The following is a 22,562-nucleotide window of genomic DNA, read 5'->3' on the forward strand; positions in this document are numbered from 1 at the left end:
GCTTCACTTTATAAAAGCAAACTGAGCATAGCCTCAGTTCTCTGCTTTAAGGAAATTATATTTCCATCAAGTAAACCAGCACCCACTACAGAGATGGCCTGTGGTAAAATCTTTTTCCCTATTTTTTTGCCAAGGCCAAGGTCATTTTGGTGTTGGCTAAAAGTGAAGGAGGTTCAATATTAATTGCAAACTCTTCTGAGACAAACAGCCTGACAGACCTTTTCCATTTGTTGTATTCACATTCAGCCTCATACCCAATCTTCCCATAGCTACTTCTGTTTTTTGAATTTGGTTTTCTGTAATGCTTATCCAAGACAGGCCAGTGCTAATGGACTCGGAGGATTCTGTGCCCAGATACAGATGTGGTTTCAGCCTGAAGTTTGTGAAGGAGAAAAGGGTTATCATAATCAGTTAGCTTAAATAAGCTAACATTAAAGTTGTTTTCACTACAAATTTGTTTTTGAGATATCTGTTGGTCAGGTGTTCCAATTCTGAATTAAATATGCCTTTTTGAGAAATTCAAAATTTCAGTGAAACCCCAGACATTCTTCCGGTCCTGGAATATTCAGTATGGTTTGTACTGATTCTGAATTTCTGCCTGCATTGCAAAGTTATACTGAATGAATACTAAATGTGTTATAAAAGTTTCATTTCCCAAACTTTTTTTTTCACTTTACAGAATTTCTGGTATGTTCTTATGGCAATATTCCTACAAAAATCCCTGGCATTACTCCTTCATGGACTATTTCACGCCCCCCCTCACTTGATGCCATTTGAGCATTTAGCACTGCACCCTACCATTAGAAATTACATACATATACTTTTTTGTCTCCTTTTAAAACAAGGTTTCTTTATGTAAAGGCATAGTACAGTTCATAGCAGGAGAACAGAAGCCAGTAGTCAGAAAACATTTATACTCTGAAGCCTGTGGGGCCTTCAGGACCATATAACATATTTCTGCTCTCCAAATGAACGGCCATTTACATCTGAAATATTCTGATGTTGCAAAGTTTACCGTGATCTACAACAGAAATAGCAACTACATGTGTAAGCCAAAAACCAAAGATGGAGCATAGCTTGCAGAAGAAAATGTACACAACTGAAATCACCTGAAATCCAGTACTGAGCTGTGCATTTGCCATCAGTTTATAGGCAATTTCTGGGCTGGAGGCTGATTTTGGTGCTGCATAAGCAGGTTATGCAGCGTAAATTCTACAGTTCTTTATATTGATTTAAACGTTGTTTTAAAATGTTTAGTGGAAAAACAGTGGCTTTACCACAGCAAAGTATATAATGCCAAGTATTTGTAAGGCAACGGTACCAGTATGCTGCTTTATTTTTGGCTTCCTGTACTTTTTCCTCATTTATACAGAAGGAACTTTTAAATGCTTGAGTAGGCATGGAGGATAAAATACTGAAATCAATCAAGTATTTTGACAATGCCAGTATTTAAATGACAGCCTTCATGGGAGCGTGCCACAGGAAGATCTGTTTCTTGGATGCATCCCAAAAGCTCCCCAGATATCCAATGTCATGCAGCAATCCCTATGGACTCCCAGCAGAAAATGCAACATTCAGCAGAAAAGCAGCTTGCTCACTTCCCTGGTTCTCTGCACCCCAGGTTTCTGGTATTCCTGATAAATTCCCTTCTGTCTTCCTTCAGTTTTATTGCCCTCTGGACTTCCAGCTACTGCCAGAAATTACTTTACAAAGTTCAACACTGACTGATTTTTATGTTGTTCCTTTAGCCTTTGCTGTGGTGTGCCTGCTGCTGTTAACTGTGATGACGATTTCAGACCCTTCAACTCAAGTCTTGATAGAGAAAGGTAATTGTTACTTTCGTGTAATATCTTTCAAGAAAAAAAATAACCTGATCTTCATTTGTATGCACGTGGTTCCATGGACAGTTTAAGGGTATTCATATTAGACTATCTCATTGCAGTCTTGAGACTTTCGTCCTTTAGGTGTGATTTTTGGAATGAATAGTGGCTACTCATTCACAGTCTTGTCCTGACAGTGTGAGCCTTCATCTTTTCCACCATTTGATGCTTTTCACTTAAAACTTAGAATTCTGTTGCTTTGTAATCCTGACCCGTAATAGGTATTGCCTTGTATCAGGCTGTGGTGTATCTTTCAAGTTCCAGTTTTTACCAAACCTATGCTCACTGAGTCACTAAGACTGCAGATCCCGAATTGCAATTTCCTTCAAAAATAGACATTCCAAGCCTGCTTTCCATTGGGGTGAGACTATTTGGATATAAAATTTAAATTAAACCTGGATAATGTGTGCCCGATTGAAAACAGCAGTGGCAGGCAGTCAGCAGCTGCAGCAGGGAACAGCATATACGTCTTAGTCTCTAAATGCACAAAGAGAGAACATATTTACTAAGGCTAGGTTTTTTTTTTACTCTCTGTGGCACTGGTGAAAGCATAACAATGCTGACAAAGCTATAGCTGGGTGATTTACAGTGCAGTACTTCCATGAGGAGACAACAAAAGGGGAGTCCACTAGAATCCAAGTACCAGCCAAATCAGCTGACTGTCAGTAATACCAGCCTGGGTGGAAATGGATGGAGACAATGTACTATGATTGGCAAAGAACAAGAATCCAAACAAAACATTAGGTGAAACAAGAGCACCCCGGGAATAGAATTGTTTCAAGGAGCCCCTGTTGGCTAACAGAGACCAAGGACAAATACCAAACAGCCTCAGTTGAATGAGCTTTAAACATACTATAGAAAGCTGAAGCACAGTACCTTAGCCTAATCCAACATATTTATATGAGTGTTTTGTGAACTTAATTACAAAATTTAAATGTTTCCAAATGATTGGAGTGCTTTTGTTACAATAGCTTGTCTAGCTGGGCTTCTCAACAGAAAGTTGCCTGGAAAGAGAAGCTGCCTAGACACTGCAAATATTTCTCATCTTGAGGTGTTTGTGATCTCAAATGACTCCAGAATTTGCAGAGACTACTTTGAATCAATTCAATGAGTGAAGGCTTCAGTGATTGCTCTTGCTGTCTCTGGTTAGATTTTGTTGATTGTCTGACTGGTTGGTTTATTTTTTGCTTTTGTCTCTTGGCATTAGTCTTACGACCGTCTGCATTTATGTGAAGTGTTTCAGTAAGCTCTGAAGTCAATACCCAGGCACACTGATATCCCAGGTTACCATGGAGTATTAAAGGCCACGCAGAAGTGACAGCTTGCGCTCAGTAACTATGTGTCTTACATTAAAGGGCCTGGCTAGGTAGTTAAGTCCATCACTGAGCTCCCAGGAACCTACCAGATACATGGGAATAGGTGCCTTCCCTTAAGGAACACTCAGCAAAGAAGGGGGCAGCTTGTGGAGCTCAGTACACTTGAAATTGAGATGAGCAGCTAGTCTCTACAGCAGCTATTTGCTTCATAAGACACAGACAGGATAGCTTGAGATTACAGAAAGAAGCTGATGTGAGGGAAGGGGCTCGAGACTGCTTTTGAATTATAGGTGTCTAAAATGATGGCAGCATAAGAAATGGTAGACCCAAAGGCCCCTGAGCCTCGTAAGTCTTTAATCTACAATGCCCAGAATAATAGTGAAAAAAGCAGAGATACATCTCAAGTGTCTGGCTTATTTTCCCACCTAAATTAACTGTAAGCACCATAGTTATGTACAACATGCAGAAAGTGTCAAGATGATAGTTAAAGTACTTACTTTATAGAGGCAACATAAATACTGTTGCATGCAAATCTCCCACAAACAGCAGCAGAAGTTTTAACTCTGGATGACTGCAGGATTTGGTATAATCTTTGCTGGGTGGTGTTTTTTTCCATGAAAGAGGAAAATTGATGTGAAAGGAGTGGGTAACATTACAGACCCTTTCTTTTTGTGATCTCACCTTGATTTAACAACTCAAAAATGGTAAAGACAGATTTCTAAAAGTTATGTGCATGATTCATCTGTGCCACAATTCTGCTACTAGATTCACCCAAACTATTGTTTCATGAAAAGGAAGTGTTTCTTATGAAGTCAGCCCCATAGAATGCACTGTAATGGGGTTTTCCTTGAACGCATCAGACATCTTAAGAGCAAATTTTGTGTTTCATTTTCCCACCTTACCCTATCAAGGTTTATTGTTTTACACTTTATCTTTGATCCTGCATCTTTTTCCCATCCAAGTTTTTTAATCGATGTCAAGCTATGTGGCCTGAGCAACTTTGAGAAGTCCCTCTGTACCAAGCCCTGTGTTTGAACCGCTGTACAGATCAGGCTGTTAGCAAAGCAGTAATTTCTAACGGGAAGAAGAGCAGAGCTGAGTAAGTTAGCCGCCGTAAGTAGGGGGTTTTCTATTGAGAGGAGAGAGCCGTACGTGTCTCCCTCCCTCCCCGAGTGACAGCCCCGCGGGGGCGGTGCTCGCGGGGCCTGAGGCCGGTGCCCGCGGCGGGGGCGGCCCGGCCCGGCCCGGCCCTGCCTGGCGCGGCGCGGGGCCTCTTCCCCCTCGGCTGGGCTGCGGCTCTTAAGGGCGGCGCGGCGCGGCCGGCCCCAGAGCGCCGCCAGCTCTGCTGCCGTGCTCGGCCCGGGCGGCCCGCAGCGCAGCCGAGGCCGGCGGCAGCGGGGAGCCCCATGCGGCACGGGCGGCCCTAGGCTGCGCGTCGGCCGCAGCATGCCGCTCCCTCTGCGCCTGGCGTGGCTGTGCTGGCTCTGCAGCGTCTGCCGCGGGTACTTCGAGGGGCCGCTGTACCCCGAGATGTCCAACGGGAGCCTGCACCACTACTTCGTCCCCGACGGGGACTACGAGGAGAACGACGACCCCGAGCGGTGCCAGCTGCTGTTCCGGGTGAGCGAGCAGCGGCGGTGCGGCGCGGCGGCGGGCGGCGGGCTCAGCCTGCGCGAGGAGCTGACGGTGCTGGGGCGGCAGGTGGAGGACGCGGGCCGGGTGCTGGAAGGCATCGGCAGGAGCATCTCCTACGACCTGGACGGGGAGGAGAGCTACGGTGCCTACCTGCGCCGCGAGTCCGCCCAGATCAGCGACGCCTACTCCAGCTCGGACCGCTCCCTGAGCGAGCTGGAGGGCAAATTCCGCCAGGGCCAGGAGCAGGGCGGCCGGGAGGAGTCCCGTCTGGGCGACAGCTTCCTGGGGCTGCTGCTGCACGCCCGCGCCCTGCTCCGCGAGACCCGCCACGTCTCCAGCGGGCTGCGCGATAAGTACGACCTGCTGGCCCTCACGGTGCGCAGCCACGGCGCCCGCCTCAGCCGCCTCAAGAACGACTATCTCCGCGCCTGAGCCCGGAGCGGCCGAGCCCGGACCCCCGCCGGCTTCCAGAGACGCCCCCAGCCTAGCGCCGGTCCCCCGGAAGGCACAACCCTGGTGTCCGCCTGGAAGGAGCACCTCCTTGGACAAACCCTAGAATTACGAAGCTCAGAAAAGACCTCCGAGATCGTCAAGTCCAACCTTTGATTGAGCACCACCACGCCCACTAAATTATATTGAGAAATGCCACATTTGCTCGTTTTTGAACATTCTTCTTCATGGAAGAAAACTTTATTTATTTTACTTTCTAAACAAATAGCACAATTCTATAAACCAGGAGGTTCGAGGTATGTTTAAGTTAATATCCCATATGCAAAAGTCTGCCCTCTGTCATATCATTCATCTTTGGTCGCAAAATGAAATAAGCTTTCTCATCTGTGATTCCCTGTTGTTTGTTTTTGTATCACCTGTTCTGCTGTGGCTCACCTGCCCTAAGTGTAGCTGAAGTGAGGTGCTGGCCAGCTCCTTCCAGGCTTTTGTGTAGCAAATACTTAAATTGCTTATGTTGTTAGTCCTTCAGGGTGACACCTCTGGCCTTCTATTAACTTCCTTTCTAATGATATGTATTATATGCTCCCTAAATGTTGTTCCACTGCATAAAGCTGTAATTTTCATTTTCGTTTGGAAAGATGGGAACTATTCTGGCATGATTTGTACTTCCAGGGTTGCTTATCTGTGACTCTAAGCTATCATAACCTAGGAAGCAGCCAAAAAGTCTTATGTCAGATCCTGAGAATGCTGGTGGAGATTTTTATAGCAAAAAGAATGAGCCCTAGTGCTGATCAGAGTTTTGGATCCCAGAGTTGAGAGCCAGGAGCGTGTTTCTAAAGCGGACGAAAAGGTTTCGTCTGCGCAAGCACATTGACTTTTCCTGTTGGTGACTTTGTACTTTTGCTAGCTAAGTTATTAATGTAACTTTGTGGTCCTAGACAATAGCAAAAGTGTCTGGTGGGAAGGAGGGTGGAGTTTTTAGACTCATTGCTATTTAACTGACAATTTTGGGTAATGTGGCTATTAGGTTACAGATACTGCAGACAGAATACCTGTTGGGATGAAAAGAGTTTATAGGTTGTTGTAATAAATATTTGAAAAAAATGTTAAAGTACATTTTTGTTACTAGTTTCCGAGATGCTCTTGATTTTAAAACGTTCTGTTGAAATGTGTCTTTTCAGCAAAACATTGAAAGCTTGTAGCCCCTGCCAAGTGAAATAACTTGCATTTTAGTAAAAACAAATAAAAATTTACAGACTCATGAGGTAATCAAGTTACATTAAAAGCAACAATACAAAAGGGCTTGTGGGGCAGACTTTTTTGAGTTTTTAAGCCTTTTTAAGCACCCGTGGAAGAGAAGCTGATGTACTTTGGAGGTCTGTTCTTGTTAACCCTGCTCCCATTTAGTTATACTTCAGTCTGCAAACCATTCAGTGGGTAAGTTACTCAGCAGTGCAGTGGGTCAACATAAGTCAGCTTGGACTAGAGTGCTGAAGGCACCAGGAAAGTCTCATGAAGGTAGGTGCTTACAGAACCAGACAGCTCATTTTGCTGAAGGCAGTGAAATGTAGCCTACTGGCAAGATATTTTAGATGTCATTTTGCATTTTTAAGTCCTCAGTATTTTTAAAGATTTACTGGAAAAAAAAGGAAACATTTGACTCTGGTGGAACCACTCAATGTTATTTTTCTGTTCGCAAGTTAGAAACTATATGACAAGTTTTAGCTCTTAAAGATTCATTTTTTTGTGGTACTTTCCTTGCCACTAGAGACGAATGGCACAACAGAAGAGTGAACCGAGTCACTGAGTCTTGTGTGCCCACTATCTTAGCAAAACATAATAGCATTTCTGGGCTGGACCAGGCTCCAGAAGTGCCTGAGACCAGTCTCCCCCGAAGATGTCATGCAGTTCCATTTGTGCCCAGAGGCTTCTTGAAGAAAGTTTAAGTCTGTGTTTTACCCACTTTGAGTCATTTGTTACATGAATTGTAAACATCAGTAAATAAACAAAAATGGCATGACTGTGCTGTTTATTAGGTATATTAGAGCAGTATTCAAATCCTAATAGAAAAATAATAGTAGTGTAAAACACAACTTCTGAATCCTTTAAGTAGCTTGACTGTTCTATTTACAGTAGCAAATGGTTGGTCAAGCTGAAGCTATTTCAGTGTATGCAGCTTACCAAAAGAGTAAATGTTTGCAGAATGCTTACATTTCAAAGCAGGAGATGTGTGGGTATTTACTCGTTCCACTCAGTGCCCTGTAAATTACCATCTAATGAAACAAGACTGTGGTACTTTACAATCCACACTGTTTCATATGATAAATATGAATTCTTGACATTTTATGTTTCAGTAAAATATAAACATTTTTCTATTTTAAATATGGCAAAATTCTGGGTTTTTTTTTCCAGTAGCATTGATTTTTGAAGGCTTTAAATGGTCCTTTCTAGGACAAAATAAAGATACCTGAGTCTGGTCTATGTATAAGTTCACACATTTAATAAAAATAGTCAATCTTATGTAGATTTGATGAAGCCAATACAAAAATCTTTTAGGACATTTAAATCTACTAGAGTTTGATTTACATCATTTTGGCTGACCTAAGCAAATTTATATGTTAAATATATCACTTTTGAGTCAGAGCTGATACATTAAATGGTTTTTATAGAGCTGCCTGCAAGAACTGAGTGCTTAGTGATATTCAGCAGTTTAAAGTTTTAAATTCAGTTTTTTTCTTTAAAAACTATGAAAACTATATTGCAATACTCTTTGTGATCTTATAAATGTATTGCTTTTGCTTTTTATCTGGAAAAACTTATTAGTTTGGAAGGTATGAAGATCCCCTGGATCTGGATCTTCATGCAGCCTATTTTAAACAGTAAACGCTCTTTTATCATTGAAAATTTGGTAATTATTTTTAAGCCGAGATCTTTAAAAGGATGCTTGTAGCAGCAGTCATCCCCATTATGTCCTTCTGTTATGTTAAAATATTGTATCGGTACTAGATTCTCTTTTCTTTTTCAGAATGTAGAAGTTTGAGCTAAAATTGAGCTGACAGTAGGGGTTTTTTGTAGTTTTTTGATGATTTTCAAAACATGTATTATTTCTGAATTTATTAAAGAGTTGATGGTGCTGAAGAGCAAAAGATGATTTTCTGGAAAAAAAATGCTGCAGCTGGAACAGTCATAGAGAGCTCACTTAATACTTGAGTTTTTCATCAAGGGGAACAGGCTGCCCAGAGAAGGTGTGAATGTTCCATCCTTGAAAGTTTTCAAGGCCAGGCTAGATGGAGCTCTGAGCAACCTGGTCTAGTGGAGGGTGTCTCTACCCGCGGCAGGTGGATTGGAATGAGATGATCTTTAAGGTCCCTTCCAACTATGATTAGAGTCAAAGCAAGGCACTAAGGAACTCGGCTGCACTTCTCTCCAGGTAGCTCACTTTTGAAGGCAGTGCTCTGATGTGGACATTCTCACATCCACTGATACACACAGAACAAAAGAAGCTCAAAGCATGCAGAAAACCATTAACAAAAGCTTGAGAAAGAAAAGTGTACTTGCTTTATGCCAAGTTAATGGATAGGAATTTAGAGGGGAGTGTGCAAACTGGATTTCAAAACTGCAATTTTCAGTTTCACAGGTTGACTTACCCAGGACCATCATCACAAAGAGAAGCCAAGCAAAGCTTTCAAAACCTTGGTGAGCCTTTAAAAAACCTTACGTGTGCCAAGCTGGGGTGTGTGAATTGTCTGAAGCTAAATTGTTGCTCCTATAGGAGCAACATATATATGTTGCAACAAATATAGGTTGTCATGTACTCAGATGCAGTTTGGCAAGACATAAACCTCACGAGCAAAAAATATACCTGGCTTAGTCACTAGAAACAACCTTGTGAGCTACAGAGCTCTGGTTATAATCTTGTCTAGGAAATGTGTATTTTGTGGAGAAATTCTATTGGATGTGTCTGTTACTGTTGGTGTGGCTGTTTATTTACATGGTCTTTATGTTGCTTTACCAGTTTTTTGCTCATGCTTTTTTGAATATCAATGTTGTGACTATTAAAGAAATTTTCAGCTAACATTGAAATTTTGTGAGTGAAGTGCATTTCACAGCCACTATTCCTGAAGTAAGCGTGTTGATTCAAAGCCTGTAATTTTTCTGTCTTTTAATGCATTTTTACTTGCAGTTCGTTGGGGAAATTGTTTTATTATTACCTAGATTTTTTTTTTTTTTTTTGTGAGCCGTTAGCAAAACATTGTTCAATTTATGGGTCTGCATTTCATTCCTATAATATGTGAAACTGGCAAAAAAAGCCTGACTGTGCTACATGTTTCTTTAAAAAGCTGCTATTAGAACATATGTGTAAAAAAAAAGACTAAAACTGCCTATTTTATTTTCTTCACTGAGTTGTCATCCTGCCTACAAGATCAATTTATAACTGGAAAAGGCAGAATTTAATGACTACATCTGTAACAAGGAAAACATATGGTCTCCATAACCATTACATTTTTAATGATGTGGCTTGGACAGAGCCATTCCTCCTTGAAAACTACCTTACCTTGGGGAGGTAGTGCTGGCAGTCTCCAACATGTCATTAACATTCTTCCATAAGAAAAGACAATGCCAAGAGTATCATGTTTTCTCAGATGACAACCTTCCTTAGACTCTGTACTCCCTTTGTAGGTGCTTAGAAGCTGTCTGTTTAGTAGTCATTGTTCATGTCTAAACATTTTTGTAGGGTGGAGAAGGAAAGTCATTGGAGAAGGTTGGTTAGGGAAGAGATTCTTATCCAGTGAAGTGGGTAATGTGAATATTGTGAAGAGCATGGTGACCAAAAAAGATATGTACTTGCATCATATTTTCCACTCTGCAAATTTTTCCCTGTGACAGGAGTTACCAACATAGAGTAGTTTTAGTGTTATACTAGAAATTTACTGTTATTAACACTAATCGTTTGTTGTTATATTTGGTATATCATGTAAATACTATTATTTACACTAAAAATTTGGACACACTCAAAACTTCAATATGTTTTTTTCTGTCTGCTTGTTATCTCTTCTCAAAAATAGTATGACTGCAATTTTTAGTTTAGTGCTATGTTTTAATCCATGAAAATCAATTCAGTGGACTTTTAGTTTTAGTTTCTCAGCTAGATTTATCTAAGAACTTGTTATGCCTTTTTTTGGGGTAGTGATTAAGAATTATTTCCTTTACACTTTCTGTGTGGACAGCTTTTTGGTTAATGAGGAGCAGTTAATTTTTCTTAGTAGCAGGATTTGTCCATTCTTAATATGATTTTGTTTGTAATTTAGTGTAATTCATCTGTGATTTGTATTAAAGTAATGCACTTTTTACTCAGGATTCAAACAGAGGTACAACAAAATGCAAACTAATTCATAATTCATAACTGGATCTGCGTATAAATTAGGATGCTACTAGATTTGTGACTTTAAATAATATCTCACATACTCTCTAATTTCAGAAGAGTAACCCTAAGAAAAAAGAGTGAATGAGCAAGAGGCCATTTTCATCTATCTACCAGATGTAGATTGCATCTGGATTTTAAAGCCCAGGCTCTTTTTTTCTTTCCCAACACCACCACCATTCCTCCCGGGAGCCTGAAGTGGTTCTCAGGCAGTGTCTCCACCGGCCCTTCACACACAGTGCTGTGCAGCCCTGAAGAAAGGTGGGTACACGGGGCTTTCTGCCTTCACCGTGCGGATTTGCCGATCGCTCGTGAACATCAGACAAATGTTTTTTTGCAGACACTGGCAGCTGGAATGTAGGCACACAGTTTGTGGTGCTTGGGAGTGGGGCTGTGTCTGAGCCTAATCCCTAATAGGTACAGCTGTGAAAAGCAGGTGAGGAGCATTGAAAGCAATGAGCCGTGGAGTGCCCAGGTGTGCTGACCAACCACACAGGGAACAGAGGCACACAGGTGGCAATGCATGTAAGAAGAAGAGCATAAAATGCTGGGTTAAAGAACAAGATGGGCAGGTACCTACAGCCTTCTGAAGAGGTATGGTGTTACTCTGTGTACCGTGGCTGTTTGGACTGCGATGTATGCTGTGACATATGCTGCGATACTGGAATACAAGGTGATGTGGTCTAGCCTTGCGACCAAAGGCACTAGACATGTTGTATTTAGGCAAGGTTGATACCAGGGGTGATTTCAGCTAGAAAACAAACTTTCTGACACAATTTGAAGCATTAGAAAGCGGGCATTCTTTATTCTTATCATGCTGAGAATAGCTCAGCATGCTGAACACACTCAGACGATATTTCCCTAATCAGGTGTGTCATGAAACCTTACAAGAAGTTATTTATTCCATCGTGATCATACGTATTCATTACAATGTACTTCCCAGCTAATACACAAACACCACTTTTCCTAGAATTGATTTGCATGCATCTGCCTCTTACTGGGAGTCCTTTTGTGGTCCTACAGGGTCTTCTAAGGGGTCTCTGGTGGTCGTACTCACTGAGTGCTCCCAGTGTTGCAGATGACCTCACCTTGAACTTCTCTTAGGGCATATGCTGCTGCTGCTTGTTACATGGCTCTGCCACAAAAGCCACTATGTTCATCATTATCTGCTTATCTACTGATTCCAGCTATGTTTAACATCCTATGTGTCTACTTTTACTTTCTTGTATCTGTTTTATTAGTTAGTCTTGAAGGTCTATTTAGCAACTTCAACAGGTACTGAAAATGTCTATTGTCTGTCAAGCTGTCTAGTCCCCCCTTTTCTTGAGATTATGTCTCTTTTATGCAAGTCTCAGTGCTTCATTTTCCAGCACAAAGTGTTACAGCTACTGTAACACTGAATCATAATACAGGCAGGCACACACACTACAATGATTACAATGACTGCCATTAAATGCGTTTTGTAGCGGTCTCCAATTTGGTAACCATGACGTAAGCCAATCCCACCAAGAAGAATTTTCTTCTTTGGGCCACTTTTCTACTGCTCTTTCTGTTGAGGTGATTCCTGACTGTTGGACTTCAAACCCATCATTGATGTAAGTGCAACACTCCTGTCCTATAATAATACATGTTCTTCCTTGGCTGGCAAGCAGATAATCTGACCATGCAGTTCTGTAGAGCCACCGTTTGTGTTTGTTAGAGCCCAAAGGATGTGCTATTTAATACTTAAGTAGTATCATTTGCCACTTCTAATAATCTGTTTAGCTTGTTTATATAAACTGACAGGACAAGGTAGTGCACATGGGGCATAGCAGGAACCATAATCTTTTGCCTTCTGAAACTGAAAGGGTGTATTGCAGATCATCCTGCGTTCCCTGGATGGAAAATGTTCTCTTGGCCCTAACTCTTATTGTGGATTTTGCCGAAGTACCCTAAGGGGAGGAATTAATATTGCTTGGAAACAGGGACCAAACCGTCCTTTAAGAAGCCATTTATAGGCATTGTTTCTGCACAGCCAATAGTTGCCACTCCCAGTGCCAAACATCCGATTTCCTATTTTCCACTACTGTGCTACTGATGGAGTTAAGGCTTCTATACCTGATTCTTTTGTGTCCTCACTGCCATTAGGCATGGGACACTCAGAGAGACTAGATGTTGTGTCTTGCATGGTGCAGCTGAGAAAGAGAGGACTATGTGCCTGGCAATCACCTGGCACACAGGTCCCACCTAGGAAACTTGAGCACCATAGTACAAGTAGTGACAAACTTGGTTGTTGCGAAATGCTTTATTAAAATAGACTGATGAAGACATGCTGGGTGGCCTCTGTGCAGAACTTAACCCAGAATACTCTTACCACTCCATTTGTACAAACCAGAAAAAATCGTCCTGAAAGGAGAAGCTTCTGCTCTGGTGCTGTGTGTATGCAAGAAAAACGAGACTTGCTTTCTCCCATCTTATCTTAGTAGCCTCCTGCAAGTGGCACATGTGCAACTCCTCCTCCACACGCCTCTGACAATCAGCGTTGAGACAAATCAAAATGAAATTGGCTCATCACAGCTTGACATGCATTTTGTGTTACCAAGTTACCTATTACCAGATGAACAAATACCAGGTAAGTGACATTTGTGACAGAACGACAATAAACACACCTCAGTTTCTTGCTGTAAAAAATGTGATTTTCTCTTACCTGAGAGTCTCTTAGAAGCAAGTTTAGATTTCTTAATTGAATGGTAAAATAGGAGATGTCTGGAAGCCCTTTAAATCTGGCAAGCTTCACGTAGGACTTCAGATTAAGTGACGAATCTTCCCTTTAAGACATTCAGAAGGTAAATGTTTAATATATTTTCCAGTCCCTTTTTTTAACATTTGTGTACAAAACCAGTGTGTGGACTACTGGATAGATGAATGTAATGAATGTATGAGATACATTATGGAGAAACTTTGAAATTAAATACTATGGGGTTTAATATGTATATCCAGACCTTTAGATTTTTCCTGCTTCCCCCATTTAGTAAGCTGGAGGAGCTTGCTGCTGGCCTTACACATCTAAAGAAAATTCTGATTCTCATGGTCTTTTCTTAAGCAGATACCTACAGGAGTGCCTACTAGATTTAGTACACAGAGAAAAGCATCCTTATCCCCAGAGGAACTGGGTGGTTGGTTCTGGGAAGAGTGCTTTGTTCTAGAATTCCTTATACATTGAAAGATAAGTGGAGTAATTTGACCCGACCATTTCTGTTGCTCAGGTGCCTTAATTCATGTGCATGTGAGTTCCGTGCGTTGTGCTGGACAATTCAGCATTGTCCAGGGGTCAGGCAATGTGACTCGTTACCATCAGGTAAAACTGCTAGCTTGAACAGAGAACTACCCAGAAACAATCTAGCAAAAGTTTATGGCATTCTGAAGTATTATTTTTTCTTTTTTTTTTTTAACCCTAAAGCATAACACAACTTTTCAGCCATACATAATAAAACTTGGTCCAAAAAATCTCAGAAGGACCCTGCAACCAGTCTTGCAATATAAATATTTTTACAGTTCAAAGGAAAATTGCAGTATGATAGAAAAACACACATATATATATATATATGTATAGACACATGTATATTTATATACACATTTGTATAAAAGAAAATCTATTCAGTCTGGATATAAACACAGTTCTGGATAAAAGGTGTTGAAGTCTGTATGCACAAAACCAGCTGAACTGCACTGCAGGTGAGGATTAGTAATTATTGGGTTTCAATGGGACTACTATCCATAAACACAAGAAAGAAAAAGAAAAAAACAGTATTCTCCTTTGCTATGCTCAATCAAATGAAATAAAAACAAATGGAGACCCAAGGGTCCTGTGTAGCCTAGTTCTAAACTGCAGCAAAGGAAAAATATTGAAACACCATCTGATAACCCCAATAGGCCTTTGTGAGTCAAAATGCTGAAGCCCAGGACATTTTTTTGTGCACAAAGACAGCTGGCAAGACTTTGGTCCTGGTAGCATGAATATGTTGCCCTATGAGCTTAAGAACAAAAAGAGAAGACACTTAATAAATATGCAATATTTGACATTGATGAAGTTATTAAAATACGTATGTAATGACTTGCTGATTCAGGGAGCTTTCCCTGAATTTTTCTGAATAAGAAAAAACATTAGACCAGAGCTTTTCTAATTCTAGTATCTGTACACCATCGTTCTGCAGTACGGTATGCAGCTGGCTTTAAATAAAAGAGTATATCTATAGCAAGTAGTCTGGCTGTGAAAGGAGAGAAGAACTCTCACAGAACTCTATTGCTGTTGCTAAAGTCACATTTACAAAGCTTTTCCTTGCAGGGAGGTGGATTCTGTGTCTTTTATTCCATGGTATCCATGGCAGGGGTTATGGTGTATGTTACTTTCGTGCTTTAAGTTTTGAACATGGTTAGTAGTAGCTCCAGCTTTTGGTTTGTGGAATGCGTTTTGAGATGTCTTTTCATGAGAGACTGAAATGTTATGGTTAAGGGCTCAAATATTGTTGTGAAGGACTTCTTGCCCTTTATGGCAAAACTGCATAATGAAATTGTGACCACTAAAGCCCACCCCTTCCTGAATATGCCTCCTGATTGGAACTTTGGACTGGGAGTTAAGCTGCCTAAGGGAACACAAGATAAGATAATGGGACACTATTCTCCAGTTACCTCAGGGCTAGGGAGAAGTAAACAAAGCTGGGGAAGAAGAACATATCCACAAGAAAGCCAGACCCAGCATCTGTCCTGAAAATGCGCTCTGGCTGTGTTCAGGGTGGGGGGAGGCTGTAGCCCACAGACTCATCTGCTGAGGCCAGGCTTGCAGTCGCTCCTATTCCAACCACGGGGAGAGGAGGTTTCAGGGCTGTTGCACCATCTCTGGTCAGAGGGCATAGCAACGTAAGACAGCCAAGATGACAGATCAAATTGAAGGGATTTTTGAATAGATGTGTCTGAGTATACCCTCTGTAAGCAACATACAATGAATATTCCTGAAGTCTAGGCAGTTGGAAGGGAAGGGAGAATCATTGTAACACTGTCCTTTTGCTGTACTTACTTCTTCAGTAACAAGCTGCTTTTGGTGGTGTTTTAGGAGCTCTGTGATGGAGTTCCCTCTGAATGCTACAGAACCCAAAAGATAGAACCCAATATATAATATAATAATGCTTTTTAAAACTCTGCTATATGCTTCTTCATCACTAGTTGTTGAAAATACATACATTTCTTACACATTTAATTGCACTTATACTTTTTCCTCTCTTTACTCTTTAAGTAAATGGCTTGAAAATCTGGAAAACAAATAGCAAATGGTTTTGGGAGCTCCATGACGGAGTTCCCTCTGACGTCTCCCTGTGACGTTTCCGTTACAGAACCCAGAAGGCAGAGGGCGGTGGCCCCGCAGTGCTGAGGAACGGAGTCCCGGGCGCGCTGCCGGAGCGCGGGGCTGGCGCCGCTCGCTGGGAGCGCTCAGCATGAGCCCGGCCGTACGGAAGGTGGAGGCTTCGGGCGAGGGCCGCTTCGTCTGCGTGCAGTGGGAGGACGGCAGCGAGAGCAGCTACCCCTGCGTCTGGCTGAGGGACAGCTGCCAGTGCCCCCTCTGCTTCCTGCCCTCCGCCGGAGCGCGCAGGCTGCTCCTCGAGGATTTGGATATCAACATCGCGGTGAAGCAGGTTGCTCTGGCAGATAGCAAAAAGGTATTTGAAGCAAACCATCGTTCACCTTCTCGTGAAACTTGTCTAACAATGCTTATTAATCTAAATTCGAGACAATTCCAAGTTATACTCTAATCACAGTTTGCTTGTTTGCAAACCTTACCAGGTATTTGCAAAGCTTTCAGGAAGAATCACAACTTGGGGAATTCAGATCTTTCCACCTTCACGTGAAACGTCACTGTACGGATGTTATGCTGAGGCTGCATAAACCCGAGCTTCAGCTTTTATAATATAATAATACTTTTTAAAATCCTGCCATATAATTCTTCATCAGTAGCTGTTGAAAATGCAGACATTTCTTGCACATTTAATCATATTTACACTTTTTCCTCTCTTTATTCTTTAAGTAACTAGCTTGAAAATCTGAAAAACAAATGGCAAGATGATGACGACTTTAATCCATAACAAAAATATCAGCTTTATTAGCAAACTTTCAATGCAATATAACCTTTATCTTGAGTGAACACTCAAACCAAAGTTGAATCCGATAACCAGGATTGGACTAATGTCTGTATCCCTGTCTACTTATTAACATTTTTTCTTGAAAAATGGAAGGTTATCAAGCAAGAGAGGATAGGAGCTGCCCTCCTTATGAGTTTCAGTCTTTCCTGATATATGAAATCTTAGTATATTATTTAGATTTTTTTTTATATTTTATTAAAAGCAGTACATGGCTCCTTTGGCAAACTAGTTTCCTTTGTTTTATACTTAAAGATGTTTTAAACATACTCAATGTGCATCAGTCAGCCCTGGGTCAGACAGGGCAGCCCCGCTGAAGGGGCAGTTTGCAGAGGCTGACTCATGTGTGAGTGTCTCAGCCACAGGGTAAGGGTCTCTGGTGAGGAATTCTGGGCTACCAAGTTGATTGTGGACAAAATTAATGCAATGTAAACTCTTTTTATGATTAGGCAAATTAGGAATTGTCTGCTTCCACTTATATTCAGAAACTGATAAAAGCACAGCACTAATACTAAAATGATACCGATAGTGTTTTACCGTCGTGCGAATAAGCAGAATCATGTGAATTGGGAATCGATACCTATTCATCCACCTTAAAAATTCAGCTGAGGGTCTGTGCTGGACTGGGCTCTTTCAGTTCATGACAAGCAAAGCCATATGCTTTCTATCCATGTTTTTTCAGGAATTGAAAAACACGACACTTTTTAAAAGTTTATTTGATAGAGGGAAGACTTCAAAAGTAGGAGATGGGTTTCTCTTCTAGCACAAGGTCCTTGTCTGTCTTGTTCTTTTTCTTTTCTCACGACCTGTCAGTGTTTTGCAAGATATTTTCGCTCTTCTGAGCTGGGGTGAAGTGCTCTCCCCAGTGATACGTGCCAGTTTTTACAATTCCCTTCTTTCTGTTAAGTGCAGCTCCCACAGTGGAAACAGCCCACACAAACCAGCAAATTAGGTCATGGGTTGAAATGAAAATGGACATTTATAAAAAGTTGGAATTTGAATGGTGTTTCAGCTGGGTTTTCATTACTTGTTTGCTATCATGCTTCAGGGAAAGTTTAACTCTGATGTTATTGATCCAAGTATTACAATTTCTGTTGTTTCTAGGGGTTTTTGTTGTTCTATATGATGTTTTTCAAAATCTTTTTTTCTAAACTCACCTTTTCCTTTGTGTTGAAAGATCTCTATTACGTGGCCTGATGAACACACAAGTGAATATGAAGCTGAGTGGTTGAAAAAACGATGCTTCTCTGAAGAAGCCAGAGCTGTAATGCAAGCAGATTTATTTTTACCAGGTAGGAATTAAATCCATGTCTTCCATGCTTGTGTCAAATGCAAGGGGTTTGACAATGACAGTCCTGGCTAGAGGTGCCTGTGTGAGAACCAGGTCTACCCAGCTGAAGCCGTGGCAGCAGCCCTCGTTGCCCAGTGCCAGGCTGTGCATGCATGACAGGGACCTGTGGTTATCTTTTCCCTCTTGTACCTTTTGCACCTGAGAGAAGTACAACTAATTGGGCTGCACTTACTTTCCTAAAAGCCTTCTCTTTCCAGGAAGTGTTAGTAGGTCTCATAAATGAGCCATGGACTGCCAGTGGTCTCTGACTGTGCAAGTGTGTGACTGCTGTTTAATCTATTTAAATTTTTATAAATTTTTCTAAAAAGAAAGATTTTTTTTGAATTGCAAGGGAGTTACAACTGAAATATTTTTTCCCCTTTTTCATGGCCAACTTGTTAAAAAGTAACTGCGTAGCATAGCGGTGTGTAGTGCTGAAGTTCAGGTTGTGTTTGCTTTGCTTCCCGTGCATATTTTAGCGGTAGACTGTCTTTTGATTACTAAGTATTTTGTATAACTGTCTTTGTAACATTTACCCTGTACAAATCACTTACTCTTTTAAGTGAATAATTATAAACCCACGAGGTTTGGCATGATGCATATTATCATTACTTTGACAGCATTTCAGGCTGAGCATGAAAGTGTGAAAGCTCGCAAGATACCTGCGATTGCTCTTGACAGTGTTCCTGTGAGATCTGCTGTTGCAGAAAGCTGTGCATCTGTGTTGTGTTAAGACAGTATCTGTTAAAATAGGACACTACTGGTTTAAAACTTAAATGATAAGAAATATCTCCATTTATTTCAGTGGATGCTGTAATAGACTTTTCATAGTTCAGAATGGAACTATTTTCCCCGGGTAATATAAAAGCTTCGATCTACTTTACCTTTGTGTAAACTGTAAAACCGTTGTGTTTACTACTTTGAAGAGTTTGGCATGCTTCCAGAGTGAATATGGTGAAGATGCAAACTTCATTCAGGGAAACTAGACTTGATTTTTCAGATGGCAAGAACTTTTATTTGTGAAAATGAATATCCTATGAAAACTAGCAGGATATTTTGCAGTCTTCAAAGGGATCAGCGTAAATTGCTTTAATTAATACCCAGACAAAATAATCTAGATCTCAGGTTGTGTTCATTGGCAAAGGTATTAATTACTGAGATTTCAATATTTCAGACGTAATGCTAGTTTTTTCATCTATTTCGAAGTCTTAACCAGCTGTGATTTGCCTTCGCATGCGTGCATTTGCACAGTGCTTACCCTTGGCATCTAAATACAGTGCATGTTTTGGAGTTCTCTGCTCTGCCACTGCTCATCTCCATTGGAGCCATCTAGGTAAAAATATACACCAAACATCTGTTTCATTCTTTGAGCAATGCTTTTTCAAATTCTATTTCACGTGGTTGGTCTTTAAGAAGAAATTAAGTGTATAAACATTACACCGATTAACTGGCCTTTTTTTTAGTGATGTCATTCAGTTCTTCCTCATATTCTCAGACAAGCCCTGGCTTATGACGATTGACACCTTCTTGCAGTTTTTCCCAGGTTTCAGTTGCAAAAAAAAAGACTGTGAGTTTGCTTGCTGGCTGTTTAAGATCTGTTTTTCATCGTATATTTTGGTAAGTTTAGAACACGCTTCCTCGTGGTGAGCGGAGATGCACATTGCAAATTACATGCCCTTAAGTAGCTAACCATACCTCAGCAGTGTAATGTTACAGACAATGGTACGAAATGCCAGCCCTGCATGCTGATTCAACAAAGAGAATTGCAAGCTTGCCAGACTGCTGTAGTTAAAGTTAACCTTCACTGCTGACATTCACAGCTGTGGCCGGTTTTTTTTTTTTTCTTTTGCAAGTGGTTATTTGCTTTTAGTGCTGCTTTTTTTAAAAATGTTTTTCCATCATAGTTTCTGATTCAAAAAACATACATGTCAGGCATTGTGTCAAACCCAAAAAGAAGAGTAGGTCAGATTTTCAGTGCATGATGAAGTGACTATAAATAGCTCTATGGCAGGAAGTCAAGATTTCCCTTTTAAAACATAGCCAGATCCTATCCATGCAATATGCAAAATCAAAATCTGCTATTTGTGTATATCAAGGTCATTTCAGCCCAGCTTACAAGATGCTCCCAAAAGAACAGCAAAAGAGCCATATCCTACTTCTACAGCTGTGGTGTCTCAAAGATACTCTCTTTTTTATTTCTGTTTACTTGAGTTCTACCCAGCAGATGTCACAGGAATGATTTACCATGTCTGTAATTCAGATGCTGGATGTAGTAGAGGGTGCTTGTGAGAGACACTGAGTAAGCCAGTATCCAGTATCCATTGTGAGGCTCAACAATTTTCCAACAATTTTTTGCTGGCATTCCAACAATAGGATGGAGCTGGGGAGTTCGGGGGGTGGGGGTGGAAATTAGATAACATCTCAGTTTTCACCCACAGTTTTCCTGTTGGGTGAAAGAGAAGATTCTGCAGAGCTAGTCTGTAGTGGTACCTAATATTTTTAACTTTAGGTTAGGTTAAGGTTTAAACAGCAGTTTAAAGGTTTCAGGTGATGACAGTTCTTTAAAATGTGATGATATGATACTGGATGTTTATATCCAGCTCTGCAAAAGTTTGAATCAGGATGTTAAAAGCATCAATGCTGTTTTCAGTTTCTCTGCTAGGTCCTGAGAGATAATTTTAGGACGATGAAGTTAAAAGTAGTTTTTTACTTTTAAATTTTGGTCATTTGAATTTATCATGCAGTAATAACTAATAAGGGCCCAATGACAAGTTAGGCTGCCATATACATAACTCACAATACAGCAAAAATACAATTGGCTTTCAACAAACATTACAATGCATGCTGTAGGCAAGATAATTTTAGACTAAGTCATTTACTCTAGTGGTGTCTAGACTTTCTTATATTACTCCAGAAGATTTGATCAGCATTGTCCCAAGTTGTATAGTAAATGCTGGATAATTCCAAGTGTTGATGCATGCACACCATCTGCAGATACTGAACAAAGGGCATCTTCTCATTTTATGCAAACTCTAATGTAGTTAGGACTAACCCGGTATGATCAAGGAATGGGATTTTTGGTTTTTCTTTCTTTTTCCCCCCAAATTATTGTTCTGAAATTATTGAAAGAGGCGTTAATTCTTTCAAAATAGTTTCATTCTTCCCATTTTGAAAAGCACATAGATCTGGGGTTTTAGTAGTCATAATATAAATTATCAATAAAGATACAAAATAATTCTATAAGACTTGTTTTTATCCTGTATGAGTTGTTCGGTTAAATTTGCAGAGGGACCTGGACAGGTTGGATAGATGGACTGAATCCAACAAGTTGATGTTTAACCCTAACCAGTTGCCGGGTCCTGCACTTTGGCCACAACAACTCCCTGCAGCGCTACAGGCTGGGGACAGAGTGACGGGACAACAGCCAGGCAGAAAGGGACCTGGAGGTACTGACTGGTGGCAGACTGAACGTGAGCCAGCAGGTGTAGCCAGGTGGCCAAGAAAGCCAGTGGCTCCTGGCCTGTATCAGGAATAGCGTGGCCAGCAGGAGCAGGGAAGTCACCGTTCCCCCGTGCTCGGTCGGCGCTGCTGAGGCAGCACCTGGAGCGCTGTGTCCAGTCCCGGGCCCTCGCTTCAGGAAGGACATGGAGACGCTGGAGCGTGTCCAGAGGAGGGCAACAGGGCTGGTGAGGGGCTTGGAACACAAGCCCTCTGAAGAGAAGCTCAGCTGTGTAGCCTGGAGAAAAGGAGGCTCAGGGGTGACCTCATCTTTCCCCACAGCTCCCTGAAAGGCTGTAGCCCAGCGAGGGTCGGGCTCTGCTCCCGGACAACCAGCGACAGAACGAGCGGACACAGACTAAAGATGCACCAGGAAGGTTCAGGTTGGACCTCAGGAAGAATTCCTTCACAGAAAGGGTGATTGGGCATTGGAACGGGCTGCCCAGGGCAGTGGTGGAGTCACCATGCTGGAGATGTTTAAGAAAGCCTGGACGTGGCACTCAGTGCCATGGTTTAGGTGACAAGGTGGTGCTAGGTCAGAGGGTGGACTTGATGATCACAAAGGTCTTTCCCAACCTAGTTGATTCTGCAATTTGCAAACATAAAGATTTTTCATATGGCAACTGCAGCTGTGCAAGTGAGACCTAAGGCTGTCCAGACACTAATGACTGATTCCTATCTTTCTTACCCCTTCAGCTTTCAGAGCATATGTTCTAATACTTCTGCTGTAGTACAATGGAAACTGTATTTACTGCCTTAGCAGTGGGAAGAAATTGTTCTATGATGACACGATAAAACAATGAAGTGCTTGGGTGGGATCGGTTACCACCAGGACATACTGCCAAAAAGTACAGTCCCTGAGCA

At 41.4% G+C, this 22,562-nt stretch overlaps 2 protein-coding genes across 4 annotated transcripts in view; both read left to right on the forward strand.

The window, feature by feature from the left end:
* Positions 1–22,562, forward strand: part of BBOX1 (gamma-butyrobetaine hydroxylase 1) — a 40,647-nt gene that overhangs the window by 8,457 nt on the left and 9,628 nt on the right. The window contains exons 2-4 of one of the 3 annotated variants that reach the window (XM_053945337.1): positions 1,749–1,826; positions 16,070–16,393; positions 18,048–18,162. In XM_053945337.1, the coding sequence (XP_053801312.1) occupies positions 16,172–16,393; positions 18,048–18,162 (337 nt within the window). In that variant the 5' untranslated portion in view covers positions 1,749–1,826; positions 16,070–16,171. Of the gene's footprint in view, positions 1–853; positions 1,827–13,234; positions 13,315–16,069; positions 16,394–18,047; positions 18,163–22,562 lie in introns of those variants that run through there. The other 2 variants (XM_053945338.1, XM_053945336.1) reach the window with 2 other exon arrangements.
* On the forward strand, positions 1,778–9,356 carry FIBIN (fin bud initiation factor homolog). The gene is made up of 2 exons (XM_053945339.1): positions 1,778–1,826; positions 4,159–9,356. Exon 2 carries the CDS (start codon positions 4,643–4,645, stop codon positions 5,261–5,263), a length of 621 nt encoding a protein of 206 aa, XP_053801314.1. The 5' UTR covers positions 1,778–1,826; positions 4,159–4,642; the 3' UTR covers positions 5,264–9,356.

The sequence above is a fragment of the Vidua chalybeata genome, chromosome 6 (assembly GCF_026979565.1).
Source record: "Vidua chalybeata isolate OUT-0048 chromosome 6, bVidCha1 merged haplotype, whole genome shotgun sequence".
Classification (NCBI taxonomy): domain Eukaryota; kingdom Metazoa; phylum Chordata; class Aves; order Passeriformes; family Viduidae; genus Vidua; species Vidua chalybeata.